The sequence below is a fragment of the Haliotis asinina genome, chromosome 8 (assembly GCF_037392515.1).
Source record: "Haliotis asinina isolate JCU_RB_2024 chromosome 8, JCU_Hal_asi_v2, whole genome shotgun sequence".
Classification (NCBI taxonomy): Eukaryota; Metazoa; Mollusca; class Gastropoda; order Lepetellida; family Haliotidae; genus Haliotis; species Haliotis asinina.
Window position 1 is genome coordinate 1,747,014 of NC_090287.1, and position 16,319 is coordinate 1,763,332.

A 16,319-nucleotide genomic window follows, 5' to 3' on the forward strand; every position below is an offset into this window, starting at 1 on the left:
AGGACATTGGTTACTATTATTGGAGCAACCTTGTAACTAAAGAAGCAAAGATTGTAAACTAACAACCAGTGTCTAAGGACATTGGTTACCATTATTGGAGCAACTCTATTACTATAGAATCAAAGATTGTGAACAAACAACCAGTGTCTAAATACATTGGTTACCATTATTGTAGCAACAGTGTTACTATAGAATCAAAGATTGTAAACTAACAGCCAGTGTCTGAGGACATTATTGGGGCAACTCTGTAACTAAATAAGCAATGATTGTAAACTATTGGAGCAACTCTTTAACTGTATTTCCCTTTTTACATGTTTTACAATGGATTCCCCACCTTCCCTAGTTCAGCTGATGTCAACGTTTCTAATGTCAACAGAAATCCAGGTTGGCATGATAACCTTCATGGTGTCATTGCTGGCAATCAAAGCGATGAACAAAATGACTTCTGACCTGAAACCTCCTCCCCCTGCTCCCTGGGTAGTTCCCGTTTTGGGACATCTCCCCCTACTGGGAAAGGATTCCCACGTGACATTCATGAGGATGAGGGAAAGATTTGGGAACATCTTCAAAATCCAGATGGGCAGTTGGTCGGCCGTGGTTGTAAATGGCAAGCAGGCAATTAGGGAAGCTCTACTGAACTCAAGAGATGACTACGATGGAAAACCACAGTTCATGTCTGCAAAGCTTTTATCCAATGGTCAAAGTTTAGGCTTCGGGAAATACGACGAAACATGGAAGCTTCACAGAAAACTAACCAACAGAGTTCTGACTGAGCTCTCAAATGTCAGGACATTATCGTTAATGACTTTATGTCTATGCAGGGTGCTTCATTCAATCCCCGTAACTATGTCTATCTGTCCGTCGGTAGCGTCATTTTCCAACTTTGCTATGGGAGACAACAAAACCTGAGGGAGAACAAGGACTTCACTAAGTTCATGTTAAACTCGGCTGCTTTCTCAGAATTCGCTAGTACAGGAAACCCAGTTGATGTTATGCCATGGCTCCACTTCCTCGTGCCTTGGAAATTGAAACAATTTCGAACCCTTATCGAAGCAAGTTCAAACGCAAGTCAAAAGAAAATCCAAGAACACAATAGTACCTTCTCTAGTGATAACATGCGAGATATCACTGACAGACTGTTATCCGTAATCGAGGAAACTCCTAAACTGTCACAGGAAAGGATTTTGAGGACGATCAATGACTTGTTTTTGGCAGGTTTTGACACAACAGCTTCAACCATCTACTGGATGTTACTGCTGATGGCCGCCAATCCACAAGTTCAGAGACGGGTCCAGATTGAGTTGGACGACGTAGTAGGCTGCGGAAGACGTCCCAGTATCTTGGACAGAGGTCAGCTGGTTTATACAGCTGCTGTGTTGCATGAGGTAAACAGATTTGTCTCATTGGCACCTATCAGTCTGCCTCACTTCACCACCTCTGATACCAGTCTCGGGGGCTACAGTATCAACAAAAACTCCGTCGTCTTCATCAATCTGTATTCAATGAGTCATGACCGTGATCAGTGGGCTGACGCGCCAATGTGAGCTTGGTAGTACAGGTGCAACTCAGGACCTGACTCTCCACGGACTTAACATTCCTCTCGTGGACAACCTGATTTCATGAACGTGGCATTGAACAGACCCCTGGCATCAGTGATAACCTGAGTGATAGATTGGATATTTATATAGCGCACATATCCACGCACCAGTGCATGCTCAAGGCGCTGGTATTTTTCCCTCGATCACCGGATGTCAATCTCAACAGCACATCGTATTTCAATTTCAACCCCCTGGGGAGTATACAACTCTTGCTGCCACTAGGCGCACCGAGTTTATTGTGGCTCTCTCATCCTAACAAGGTACCCAATTGACAGCTGGGTGCACTGGGACATATAGTCACAGCACTTTGTCCAAGTTTACTGCACGTTGTCCAAGTTTACTGCACGTTGCTGTACCCGCAACTAGGTGTATGCACGTGTTCATGTGGCCACCATCTGGTCTTATAGCAACGGATTCGTGGGTTATTTTAAGTGCACAGGGTTGTGTACTGTACACTAGGGGTTGTGACAACACTGAAAGAGTCTGCACACAAAGTTGACTCCAAGGTTTTCACACCCGGTCACAGGTGGACTCGACCCCGAAACCTGCTGTTTCAAAAGACCCACAGGCAAGAAGTTTGGAATGACCAGTACTATTATATATAATTTTATACGGCTTCTTCATGTGTCGCGTCTGGCAAGTATGTTACTTAATAGGTATGTGAGTGTCAGAGTCATGTTAAATACATCTGGTCATCTCTCACTTCCAGCATCCTGATGGAGTCATGTTAAATACATCTGGTCGTCTCTCACTCACAGCTTCCTGATGGAGTCATGTTAAATACATCTGGTCGTCTCTCACCCCAAGCTTCCTGATGGAGTCATGTTAAATTCATTTGGCAGTCACTCTCACTGCCAGTACTGGCTGATGTGGCTTCTAACACGAGGTCTTGTTGAATCCAGTTTCACACAATGGATTTCAAAACAATTTACTTACCCTGAAGGGAAGAATCAGATTAAGGTATGCTCTTTGTGATCTATGTGGCAGCTGCCTCTGTTTGGGTGTCCTATAATTGCCATCGCGTAGCGCAATTATAGGACACCATACTCTGTAGTAGCGATGTCGTGGTATACCGCAGCGACATTTACAGCTACGCTGACTATAGGGTCCCTGATATAAAGATGCTTTTGCAGATACGAATTGCGTTTGGAATAACTACTACAAGAAAGTGTGTAGGACACTGTGAAGGAGACAGGGTGGTACTTGATGACTACAGTCCTGAACTTTTTTAATGTATCAGAGTCGGAACTGTTTTTCTTTTACGATAAACGATAATACACCAGGTCTTTTTCTTGTCTTTGCCTTCCTCTCTCTTCAGGCCTAGTCTTTTTGAGAGGGAAGCCTTGTATAACGGTGGCTTGCCCGGTGATGATGTACAATCACACGCTTAAATGATATGTGAATATCAGACACGCTTCTCCCTGGCATCTGATTGCTAGTCAGTAAGTGAACATCAGGCATGCTTCTAGTTGACGTCTGGTTGGTAGTCATTATAAGAACGTCAAACACGCTTCACGTAGGTAATAACTTCTTTGTATTAACTGGCCACGAAACAAATATGAACAAAGAATGGTAAAGATACTGTGTGTATTTCTTAATGTAACGTAAAGCTTATACAAATGTAATCTGTTTTTATTTAGATGACAGACTTGTTTACAACATTCTGACTCATTTAATACACTTTTTGTCTCATCACCCTAAATAGTTTAGTCATATGTATCATTTTGAAAATTAATAAAGAACACACGGACATCTGCTTATACTCATTGTAAACTTTCTAACATGACTAACATTTAAACATTGTATAGGCTGCCAATGTGGATCCTATTTCACACACGCCCTATGAGCGATCTAGTGTATGTTTTCTGTCATATAGATTCTGCTGAATGCTACAACAAATAAATTAAAACAGAATGCAAATAATGAATTTAAATCGGACCATGTTATAGCAGGAATGTCAGGCTACTACCTTGTTCGGTAATGTATCCGTCAATATCCACATAAAAGAACGATATTCCTTTCACCTGCAACTGGTAAATAATCCTGCTCTATGTCGTGTGTCTTACGACAGTCTAATTTGCGAAAAAGTGACATATCGTTTTAGGTCTTCCGCATTGGTGAAAACCTGATAAACCTCTCATTGGTCACCCAAGATAGCACACCTGGCAACTAACTGTATGATGTCCGCTATTCTAAGTAATTTAGTTAACCAATAATAAGACATCAATCAACGCCATGGTGGTTAATTCTTTGAAGGGAGGATGTTGTTTTTACACTCGCACTTTACGACAGGGTGTATTAGTACATCTACACACACTGCCTTTTGACAAATCCGCTGTAGAAGATAAAAGTAATTAATCAATCAGTGTGTTATCGGTTATCCTTTGATCGATGTTTGTTTCTGTAACTCAGCTGATAAATCCTCTTGCATCACTTACATGCACATATTACATAACATAGAATTCATTTGCCACTACAGACCTTAATTTATAATGTTGAGTTTTTAAATGAGATAGGAGAAATGCCAAATATGGAACCTTTGTTGAGTAACCTGAGTGGTGTTACCACTAATTATACCTGTTATAAATTCATTAACTGACCATCAAGAGTATGATGACAAATAACACGTGTAGGTTTATACCATCAAACACGAGTTACAGCAAGGAAGATGTAATCTCTGTGTCGCATGCAGCTTGAAAGCACTTATGGGCCGAAACTGTTTTGAGGATACCAACGGAACTTAGTTACATAACAAATACATACAGGCATTTGCTGTGTACTTGGGTAAATAGGCGTAATCAGTTTTTCTTACATTAGAAAATTTTCAGATTTGTCTACCAATGGCAAAGATGTTGTTTCTAGTTTACGAATTCAAATAAATCATCCGTGTGTTCATATTATCATAGGGAACAAGTCAGGGTAGCTACCATAGCTACCAAAATTTACGTAAGATCATTGGATCAAATTGGATCACTCACTATAGTATCCAGGCATCAGAAAAAAGTGCACTGCTGGGATATTTTGTTACAATCAGATAAGGAATACCTGCTAATGTACCACCCGAGACGTGCGTTCAGCGGCTTTTCGAGGATGAATAATACCGAGCTAATATTACTTCGACTGCAACCCAATCCCGCCCCTATTTGGTGCAGCTATGCATACAACTGGCGCAGCATGTGGACGCGCCACATGATTGTTGATGGTTTCGAAACCAAATGTTAGAAACGAACTTAATGCTAGTACGTCAGGGATATTCTACAACTGGGATAGGTCACTCGCTTGCCTTTTTTACCATTTGTACTAATTAACGTGTGCCTCGTCATGCTCCAACACACACACAGTGACTTGGGTCGTTCCCAGTGCAACTTCAGTTGTGTTTAACCAGGGAGACTATTTAGAGTATATACATTGTAAATTATCCCTGGTGTAACAGAACATCAGCCAGTTTATAGTATCAGTCGGAATTTTACAATGAATGAATGAATGAATTATAGTAAGAATTAAGAGCAAGAATTATGTGAATGAATTAACGAAATAAGAAAAATAAAAGAAAGAAGTACAAATGTGAATGCATGAAAGAATAAATGATACACCGCGACCTTCCCTCCCAAACCATGTTAAAGAACGCGAAAGGTAGTCCATTTAAAAAAATTCTACTTTGAAACATTTTTGTTCACATTAATAATTAATTCAGATATCTTATTACATGAGATGAATGGAATGGATATTAACAAAATGTCAACTGACACTATTACACTGCCCTCAAAAATAAAGTGTAAAACTTGTCACAAAGCATTCTAAACACCTTTCCAGTTTTGTCAAACAATAAGATCAACAAGAAAGAAAGAAGTTATGGAACTATAACCCTCAAGCGAATCAGATCAGATCGGCAATATATCATATTTTTCACAAACCTCAAATACACCCTAACATTTTGTTTTAGATTATGAAACTATCACTATTACTTGCAAACACATTTCACCTGATAGTATATTCTCCTCACATGAATGAAAGGTGTATGTGAAAGATGTTTTTGAAGTAATAACTTGAAACACTCAAACAACGGCGTATAGCATTTCAATGGCGAAATGTCATATTTTCACACACCTCAATTACACCCGAACAATAAAAAACAAAACTGACTCCTTTTGTTGAGCTAATGTTGCATGAGTTTAACAACTGCGGCCATTTACAAGATTTTGACATAGAATCTTCAAGACGTCATATAAGTAGCACAATGTCAGTGGCGGGGATATAACTGGTCCCATCGACATGATAGGGGCAACACGTGGACACGCCACGTGGGTTTTGACGGTTATGAAACTTTGTTTACCCACCCATATACCAATAAACCAATAATGCTCATATATCATAATACAAAAAATGAACTTAGTTCAAAACATGAATGGATACCTTTCAACCAAATGAACCACTAAAAGTGTACTGACATATGATGTAAGTTTGTCATGTGTGTCACTCTGCCAGATAATGATAACCATTAGGCCACAGATATCTTTCTTCTCCGCAGGGTTCCAGAGACTAAATGCGATCTGTAAGTAGTATAGAAAACATCCACTGTCCCTGTATGTGGTTGACCTCTGTTTGACCGGGGTGACTATATACAGACTATATATATCCCTGGTTTGACACGCATACTGAGCGTTATACAACTGTCACATGTCCAGAGCAAGTGCTAAGAGTTCATCTCACAATCGACATACACTGATCGAGGTAGTCACACGGATCAAACAACGACTCGGGACGAGGCACTGTAAGTATCGTATAAATGGTTTGGTTGCCTTTGTCTTTTAGTATACAAACGTTAGAATGGCGTTTAACAGCAGTCTGAGGCTCGGTTTGATATGAGTGTGTTCACATGTCTTTGTACCATTAACTCTGTTAAGGTTCGAGTCTTGGAAACCAGGATGACACCCTGTAGACTGAAGTGCGGTATTCTGGAGCCCGGGACTCAAGTTATGTCACCGGAAAGAGACATGGTTGTCTGTGACCTAATTTCCATCTATAGTATGATCTATTGTTTTCAGCAGCTTTTCGTTTTGCCAGATTTTCCGAGTAGACTTGCTTTTCTGGATGTCCTTTTGATATTTGCAGTTGTGTAAATGTGAGGGACACAGAGTAAAAGCCAAAAACAATTTTTCCTATTTCCGACAGTACTTTAGCATTAGTTTCAGCATGACGACAGCTATAGTTCACAATGAAGCTATGTCTAATTTTAAAATGGATATTTATAACGTGTCCATTGTAATACAATATCATCGCACACTAATTTGAAAAAAAGTCATGGTCTATTCCAAATATGTCTCTTAGGACTTTGAAAGGGTCTGCACTTATCTCTCTTCAGTAAAGTCCTTTTTACACGTTTCCTATGTCTCTACCACTGGAACTGTTGTTAGGCCGAACTTATTTAACAGATATTTCACACTTTCGCTTATCAACTACATGAATTGTAGAGATAAACGTGAGAAAACAGTTGTTTTTTTATTTCCGACAGACTATAGTGTTTGTTTGAGGCTCGTGTATACCGCAGCTTCAGTAGGCCTCGTTATAACACGTAACATGATCCGCGGTTTGCCACAGGCATGCACTGCTTTCTGTACTTAGATATTTATTTAAGCAATCTCAAGTGAATATAAAACGCGCAAAAGATAACCCAGCCTTAACTGTCTCCAGAGACAGCGTTGTACATGTGACACCACGTGTTCAGGTGGCCTGCCGTATTTCAATCGGCTACCGCCATTTCACACAAGACATATGTACATGGGAACTGTTGCCACACAACAGTACTATATAAATAAAGCAGGTAATCTCTGGGGCAAAGATCATATGAACATATAAAATCATGGCAAAGTTCCTGCAAAGGACGGTCGTGTGACCCGTAGACATTACAGTGTAAAGAGCTTTAGAGGCACATTCAATGTTGTTGATCGTGAAATATGTCTGATGTGTCGGTTGTCAGACGGACGGGTGTCGGCGTCTGAACTAACTCCCACAATACGCACAATATTTATATTGCACGTGCATTCTGTAATAACCCCATACATGGTTGTGAGCGGGGATCTTTTTGGAAAGTCTAAACGACCCGAGCCGTTATCATGACTGATTTTCATTACACACAGAAAGTAATGTGCACTACACTCTTGCTGTAATTCTTGCAGTATTCTTGATCGGATCCACATGTCGCAGTCCCGCTATCTTATCGACACATGTCAGCCACACAGCCAGTGTTTGGAGCGTTGACACCAAGGGCAGTCATCGTCTTGTGTGGTGTTTGTTGAATAAGTCAAACAAACCCCTTCGCGGTGTACAGAATTCTGGTCTGAACATATAGAAATGTTTCACAAATGTGTAGCAGTTTTAACTGTGTCACGGACAAAGTTGACAACACGGCTACGGGTGTGATTCGGTTTATTCTATATGTATAGGAGAAAAAACGCCTCCGAAGTTTTTTCTCTTGCTTATAAACCGTCATTTTAAATATTGCGTTATAAGGAATTAGGACCTCACTATACCGCGAACATTCGGAATGACAGCAATGTCGCAACTCTAATGCACAAGTTAGAAAACGCACGGGATTTTCACGCAGTGCACGTGTTTTTTGTGAGTGAGTCAGTTATATACCACGTGGTTACTTGAATCCGCTCATTGCTAACCATGGCAAACCAGAGCGAAGACGAAATGTTTTTAACACAGTCGCAGTTTAAGAAAGATGATGACAATGCTGCTGCTGCTGCTGCTGCTGCTGCTGATGATGATGATGATGATGATGATGATGATCATTTTCTGTTCCGTTTCGCGGCACCTTTGACTGAGGAAGATATTGAAAGGAAATTATCTCGATGTGTTCCAAGAACGACAAGGTACAAAAATGATTGGGCGAAAGGAGTATTCAGGCGATGGCAAGAAGAGCGTCGGACGAGGTCAATGGATGCAAACATCGCGCTGTCGTCGTCCGTCTTGACTGAAGACTTGCTGGATATGACTGCTAAAGATATAAATACAGCCCTAAAGTATTTCCTATTCGAGGCGAGGAAAGTGGACGGGACTTGCTACCCAGCTGTTACTGTGTATGGGCTATTCACGGCAATAGCGTCACACTTGAAAGCTAACAAATCTCCTTACAATCTGATGGAAGGCGAAGAGTTCCAGGACAGCAGACAGGCACTGGACGCATGCATGCGTGAGAGGTCCACAGCTGGTCTTGGAGCAGACGTGAGAAAACCTACAGAGGTGATAACTCGAGACGAGGAGAACACTCTGTGGGAGAAGGGGGCTCTTGGAGAAGGCACGCCGCAAAAACTCCTGGACACAGTCCTCTACTTAACTGGTGAGTTGCATTTTGCATTTGATTTCCCTGTCGAAAAGTCGGATATTAGCAATTTTGGCATTTACAATCAAACCTTCACATCGAAAATAAATGTGATTAACTGGAACAAAATGCCCGACTTCACTTTGAGGCAAACCAAACCAAACAAAGTTTGGATGGATATTTTGAATCCCGTGTTAAGACCAAAATAGATAAACATTATATAATTGTGTACGGAATTTTATTTTCCAGGACTTAACTTCGCCTTGAGAGGTGGAAAGGAACATCGGAGTTTAAGACTACACCAACAACCTCAGATTACAGGCCCACATACAGACCAGAACGGCCGCAGGTACCTGCAGTATGTGGAAGACGTCTCTAAGACAAATGCCGGGGGAGTGAAAGACAGGAAACTGCAGAAGAAAAAGGTGCGAGCGTATGAAAATACCAAGAACCCGGAACGATGTTATGTGCGCCTTTTCATGAAGTACAAGTCACTTTGGTATGTATTAGATGTTTTCTGATACATTTCTGATACATGTTATACATTCTTTAGATATACCACTCATTTAATCACATCATGCGGGTGACTTGACCCATACTGCATGTAAATTGTCTTATAATTTTACTCCCTGATGATGATTGCACGCATTGGTTTAGGGGCATATAAATGACAAATGCAAACATTTCATACTTAATTGATTCTATGTCAACACAATTTAACTTTCCAGCCTACCATCTTCAACTCGAGCAAATGCGTTTTACTTCACCCCGATGAAGAAACCTAAGGATGGAAAATGGTACCTAGAGTCGCCCATGGGCCACAACACAATCCAGACAACGGTGAAGAGAATATGTGCTGAAGCCGGAATTGAAGGAAGGAAAACGAACCACTCGCTCAGATGCACTGCTGCTACCCGTCTCTACGAGGCAAACATAAGCGAGCAACAGATTTGTGAACAAACTGGTATGTAACTCAATGAATATCTGCAAAACACGAATGAAACTTGAAGTGACTGGGCCAAATTGCAATTTGGCGATTTTAAATGCTAGAACTTGTGATGTCAACATGTGTTATGGTTAACATGCCAAGATCCGGGTTCGAATCCCAATGATGGCCCCAAGCAAAGCGATTACAATATCATATAAATTGCTTTTCAAACGGTTATGTACAATTTGAAATGACTTATCAAGATGAATTCTTTTATTGTAGGTCACAAAAGCGAGGCAGTGAGGGTTTACAAGAGAACCAGTGATCAACAACAAGCAATGGCGTCAGATGTTCTCTCATGTTCAGCTCCAAAGAAAACTCAGACGTCTGCGACAGTGTCGGTTCCTACTTCAGAGGGAGATTCCGGTACAACACAAACTGTCGCTCACGGAAGTGTTACAATGACGTTCAATTTCAATTAAAACACTGTTGTCAGAGTTTTTGTTTTTCCTTTCCTGTGAATGCAGATTTCGGTGGCTGATCGCTCCAAACCGGTACTTTCGGGACGAGGGTTTACTCCTAGTAAAACCTGGGAATAGGTTTTACTTAAATCTAGTTAAACCTATTCCCAGGTTTTACATTGGGAGTAAAACCTCTTACCGGGTATTGGTGCAAGTAGAAAGGATAATGACCATTAAAGGCAGTGATCAGAATTAGGTTTATAAATGGCTATCCTCATCATTTACATCCAGACGTATGGTCCCTAGGCGTAGGTCACACTAGAAAGGACATGGTGGACACAATGACTCCAACAGTATGTTGGCAGTATGAAGAGTGTGAATGTTTGAAGCTTGCTGAAGTCTGTGAGTGACTTGTCTGTCTGGTGACTGATGTACATGTGAGGGTTAAAAAGCATGCAAGCTGGGAACAATAGGGTGAGCCACTAATGCTAATACCAATACTTGGTACTAATACTTATAACTAATACTTAAACCAATACTAATACTATATACACTATAAACTAATAACTAGTTCTAATATTAATACTAAAACTAATAACTGGTACTAATACTAATACCATATGAGTATATGTGACTGTCACAAATGGAAAGGGGCTGGTGGGGTAGTCTAATGCGTAAAGCATCTGATCGACACGCCAAAGACCCTGGTTCATATCCCACATGGGTACAACGTGTGAAGCCCATTTTCAATGTAGTGATTTTGCTAAAGGCGGCATGAACTCACATTCACACACACACCCCCCCCCCTCCCCCCATCACACACACACACACACATACATACACACACACGCACAAAGGCGAAGTCATTGTCACATTATATCAGGAAACTAACAGCCAGAGTGAAAGGACATTGGTTGCCATTTTTGTAGCAACTCTTTAACAGTATTTTTCTTTTTTCACAGGTTTCAAAATGGATTCCCCATCCTCTCCGGTTCAGCTGATGTCAACATTTTTAAAGTCAACAGAAATCCAGGTTGGCATGATAACCTTCATGGTTTCATTGCTGGCAATCAAAGCAATGAACAAAATGACTTCTGACCTGAAACCTCCTCCCCCTGGTCCCTGGGGATTCCCCGTTTTGGGACATCTTCCCCTACTGGGAAAGGATCCCTACGTGACATTCATGAGGATGAGGGAAAGATTCGGGAACATCTTCAAAATCCAGATGGGCAGTTGGTCGGCCGTAGTTGTAAATGGCAAGCAGGCAATTAGGGAAGCTCTGTTGAACTCAAGAGACGACTACGATGGAAGACCACAGTTCATGTCTGCAAAGCTTTTATCCAATGGTCAAAGCATAGCCTTCGGGAAGTACGACGAAACATGGAAGCTTCACAGAAAACTAACCAACAGAGTTCTGACTGAGTTCTCAAATGCCAAATTAAATCCCATAGAAGATATGGTCCATGAAGAAGTTGACATTATCGTTAATGACTTTATGTCTATGCAGGGTGCTGCATTCAATCCCCGTAACTATGTCTATCTGTCCGTCGGTAGCGTCATTTTCCAACTTTGCTATGGGAGACAACAAAACCTGAGGGAGAACAAGGACTTCACTGAGTTCATGTTAAACTCGGCTGCTTTCTCAGAATTCGTTAGTGCAGGAAACCCAGTTGATGTTATGCCATGGCTCCGCTTCCTCATGCCTTGGAAATTGAAACAATTTCGAACCCTCATTGAAGCAAGTTCAAACGCAAGTCAAAAGAAAATCCAAGAACACAATAGTACCTTCTCTAGTGATAACATGCGAGATATCACTGACAGATTGTTATCCGTAATCGAGGAAACTCCTAAACTGTCACAGGAAAGGATTTTGAAGACAATCAATGACTTGTTTGGGGCAGGTTTTGACACAACAGCTTCAACCATCTACTGGATGTTACTGCTGATGGCCGCCAATCCACAAGTTCAGAGACGGGTCCAGATTGAGTTGGACGACGTAGTAGGCTGCGGAAGACGTCCCAGTATCTTGGACAGAGGTCAGCTGGTTTATACAGCTGCTGTGTTGCATGAGGTAAACAGGTTTGTCTCATTGGCACCGCTCAGTCTGCCTCACTTCACCACCTCTGATACCAGTCTCGGGGGCTACAGTATCAACAAAAACACCGTCGTCTTCATCAATCTGTATTCCATGAGTCACGACCCGGAAGTATGGGGTGATCCACACGTCTTCCGACCTGAGCGTTTCCTTGATTCTTCCGGTGAGATCAATAAGTCCCTCTTAGAGGAGTTCCTCTCTTTCTCCATTGGTCGGCGGAGGTGTTTGGGGGAGTCTCTGGCTAGGAACCAACTATTTCTTTTCTTCACTGGAATCCTACAGAAATGTAGCATCGTGCAGCCGCCAGAAGTGGGGGAATACAGCATGGGCGTGATCAGTGGGCTGACGCGCCAATGTGAGCCCTACCAAGTACAGGTGCAACTCAGGACCTGACTGTCCACGGACGTAACATTCCTCCCGTGGACAACCTGATTTCACGAACGTGGCATTGAACAGACCCCTGGCATCAGTGATAACCTGCTGTTTCAAAAGGTCCACAGACAAGAAGTTTGGAATGACCAGTACTATTATATATAATTTTATACGGCTTCTTCATGTGTCGCGTTTGGCAAGTATCTTACTTAAAAAGTGTGTTAGTGATATGTATGAAGACATTACACCGAGCCACACATAATGTTGTCTCTCACTCCCCGCATCCTGATGGAGTCATGTTAAATACATCTGGTCGTCTCTCACTACCAGCTTCCTGATGGAGTCATGTTAAATACATCTGGTCGTCTCTCACTCCCAGCATCCTGATGGAGTCATGTTAAATACATCTGGTCGTCTCTCACTCCCAGCTTCCTGATGGAGTCATGTTAAATACATCTGGTCGTCTGTCACTCGCATTATCCCGATGGAGTCATGTTAAATACATCTGGTCGTCTCTCACTACCAGCATCCTCATGAAGTCATGTTAAATACATCTGGTCGTCTCTCACTACCAGCATCCTGATGAAGTCATGTTAAATACATCTGGTCGTCTCTCACTACCAGCTTCCTGATGGAGTCATGTTAAATACATCTGGTCGTCTCTCACTACCAGCTTCCTGATGGAGTCATGTTAAATACATCTGGTCGTCTGTCACTCGCATTATCCCGATGGAGTCATGTTAAATACATCTGGTCGTCTCTCACTACCAGCATCCTGATGAAGTCATGTTAAATACATCTGGTCGTCTCTCACTACCAGCATCCTGATGAAGTCATGTTAAATACATCTGGTCGTCTCTCACTACCAGCATCCTGATGAAGTCATGTTAAATACATCTGGTCGTCTGTCACTTCCAGCATCCTGATGAAGTCATGTTAAATACATCTGGTCGTCTCTCACTACCAGCATCCTGATGGAGCCATGTTAAATACATCTGGTCGTCTCTCACTCCCAGCTTCCTGATGGAGTCATGTTAAATACATCTGGTCGTCTGTCACTTCCAGCATCCTGATGGAGTCATGTTAAATACATCTGGTCGTCTCTCACTCCCAGCTTCCTGACGGCATCATGTTAAATTCATTTGGCAGTCACTCTCACTGCCAGTACTGGTTGATGTGGCTTCTAACACGAGGTCTTGTTGAATCCAGTTTCACACAATGGATTTCAAAACAATTTACTTACCCTGAAGGGAAGAATCAGGTTAAGGTATGCCCTCTGTGATTTATACGGCAGCTGCCTCTGTTTGGGTGTCCTATAATTGCCATCGCATGGCGCAATTATAGGACACCATACTCTGTAGTAGCGATATCGTGGTATACCGCAGCGACATGTACAGCTACGCTGACTATAGGGTCCCCGATATACAGATGCTTTTGCAGATACGAATTGTGTTAGGAATAACTACTACAAGAAAGTGTGTAGGACATTGTGAAGGAGACAGGGTGGTACTTGATGACTACAGTCCTGAACTTTCTAATGTATCAGAGTCGGAACTGTTTTTTTTTCACGACAAACGATAATACACAGAGTCTTTTTCTTGTCTTTGTCTTCCTCTCTCTTCAGGCCTAGTCTCTTTGAGAGGGAAGCCTTGTATAACGGTGGCTTGCCCGGCGATGATGTACAACCACACGCTTAAATGATATGTGAATATCAGACACGCTTCTCCCTGGCATCTGATTGTTAGTCAGTAAGTGAACATCAGGCATGCTTCTAGTTTACGTCTGGTTTGTAGTCATTGTAAGAACGTCAAACACGCTTCACGTAGATAATAACTTCTTTGTATTAACTGGCCACGAAACAAATACGAACAAACAATGGTAAAGCTACTGTGTGTATTTCATAATGTAACTTAAAGCTTATCATACAAAGGCAATCTGTTTTTATTTAGATGACAGACTTGTTTACAACATTCTGACTCATTTAATACAATATTATGTCAATGTATAGTAATATTATGTAAAATTTCCACATGCAGATGTGAACAAAACATGTATTCTGGAAAGACATTAGTATAAGCCATACAGGCTTGTTTGCCAATCCATTTCTAACTGAATAAAATATGGTTAAACCAAACACGCTTCTAGTTGGCCTCTGGTTGTTAGTCTATGTGTTAACAGCTGACGCGCTTCTACCTGGCATCTGATTGTTAGTCAATTGGTGAACATCAGACACCCGTCTAGTTGGCCTCTGGTTGTTAGTCAATGTGTGAACATCTGGCACACTTCTACCTGGCCTTTGGTTGTTGGACAATGTATGAACATCTGACACGCTTCTACCTGGCATCTGATTGTCAGTCCAGCAGGCACGCTTCTAGTTGGCATCTGATTGGTAGTCAGTGTGTGAAAATCAGACACGCTTCTAGCTGGCCTCTGGTTGATAGTCGATATGTAAACATTAGGCACGCTTCTATAGGAGCGAGAAGCCAACATGCGGGACATGGAGGCTGAGACTCCCAAGATAAAGAAGATTGCTCAGCCTCAGGCGGCCCACCGATACAAGAGCCCTGCCATCATAAGAGTGGCGTAAAGTAACAGCATTTTGGGAGGGGTTATTTTGGAAAGAATTTGTGATAGACCCATTTCTAAAAGGCAGCTATTGTATTTATAAAAACACATGTTTAGCGAGATATTTGTGTATGTACAGGTAAAAAGTATAATGAAGTCGTTTCATACAAAAATTACATTGGATTGAATCTGTTAATGATTAAGTCATAGATTAAATAATTTCAATAAGTTTATTTAAACTTCATTTATTCAAACGATGCATTTGTTTCAATATATGTCCTAAGTGCACCTAAGTGCAATGGACACCTCCCTGCGTCGGGGAATCTTACGTATGTATATGGCGGCAGTCTGTAAATAATCGAGTCTTAACCAGAAAATCCAGTCGTCACTTACGACAAGCATAGTCGCCTTTTGTGACTAGCATGGGTTGCTGAAGACACAGGGCAAACACTGTATTTCAGTATAAAACACTACCCCGTAAACCAGAACACACAGTAGTGTATAAGTAGTAAATCGTAGTGATATCTCTTCTTAATTTCACATTTAATGATTAGCTTTGATGTCCATGTGCCTGACTTCTCTGTATTGGACTAGAAACAGGTTCGAACCTCGTTTCCCGGGTTATATTTCTAGGCTTGTCATCTGTGTACTAATGTTCATGGGTTTCATGTGTTACGGTTAAGAATTTGGTGTGCCAAAAGGTGGAAGAAATCCCCTGTGAACCAGCAAAACAGAGGAAAGAAGAAAGTTTAAAATATTCAGATATTATATTATTTAGCAACAAGAGAGCAAGTTATACAAGGTCACAAGTCAATTTCACAATATTGATTTCAAATACAATACAAGTGAGACAAACTCTGAGGCAATGGGTCACAAAATATATAGTATAGCACACTCACTAAAGTGTTAGTGTGAGAGAGAAACGGCTATGCAGAATGTAACAGTGAGCGGTCTGACGGCGGCTATGGAGATG

General features: G+C 41.5%; 2 protein-coding genes and 1 pseudogene across 2 annotated transcripts; all 3 read left to right on the forward strand.

The window, feature by feature from the left end:
• Positions 1 to 321: 321 nt before the first annotated feature.
• Positions 322 to 1,544, forward strand: LOC137294292 (cytochrome P450 1A1-like; annotated as a pseudogene).
• Positions 1,545 to 6,109: 4,565 nt separating this feature from the next.
• On the forward strand, positions 6,110 to 10,350 carry LOC137294529 (zinc finger MYM-type protein 2-like). Its single transcript, XM_067825565.1, has 4 exons — positions 6,110 to 8,943; positions 9,175 to 9,424; positions 9,654 to 9,889; positions 10,136 to 10,350. Exons 1-4 carry the CDS (start codon positions 8,271 to 8,273, stop codon positions 10,333 to 10,335), a joined length of 1,359 nt encoding a protein of 452 aa, XP_067681666.1. The 5' UTR covers positions 6,110 to 8,270; the 3' UTR covers positions 10,336 to 10,350.
• LOC137294528 (cytochrome P450 1A1-like) lies at positions 6,110 to 14,915 on the forward strand. The gene is made up of 2 exons (XM_067825564.1): positions 6,110 to 6,369; positions 11,277 to 14,915. Exons 1-2 carry the CDS (start codon positions 6,276 to 6,278, stop codon positions 12,800 to 12,802), a joined length of 1,620 nt encoding a protein of 539 aa, XP_067681665.1. The 5' UTR covers positions 6,110 to 6,275; the 3' UTR covers positions 12,803 to 14,915.
• Positions 14,916 to 16,319: the final 1,404 nt, after the last annotated feature.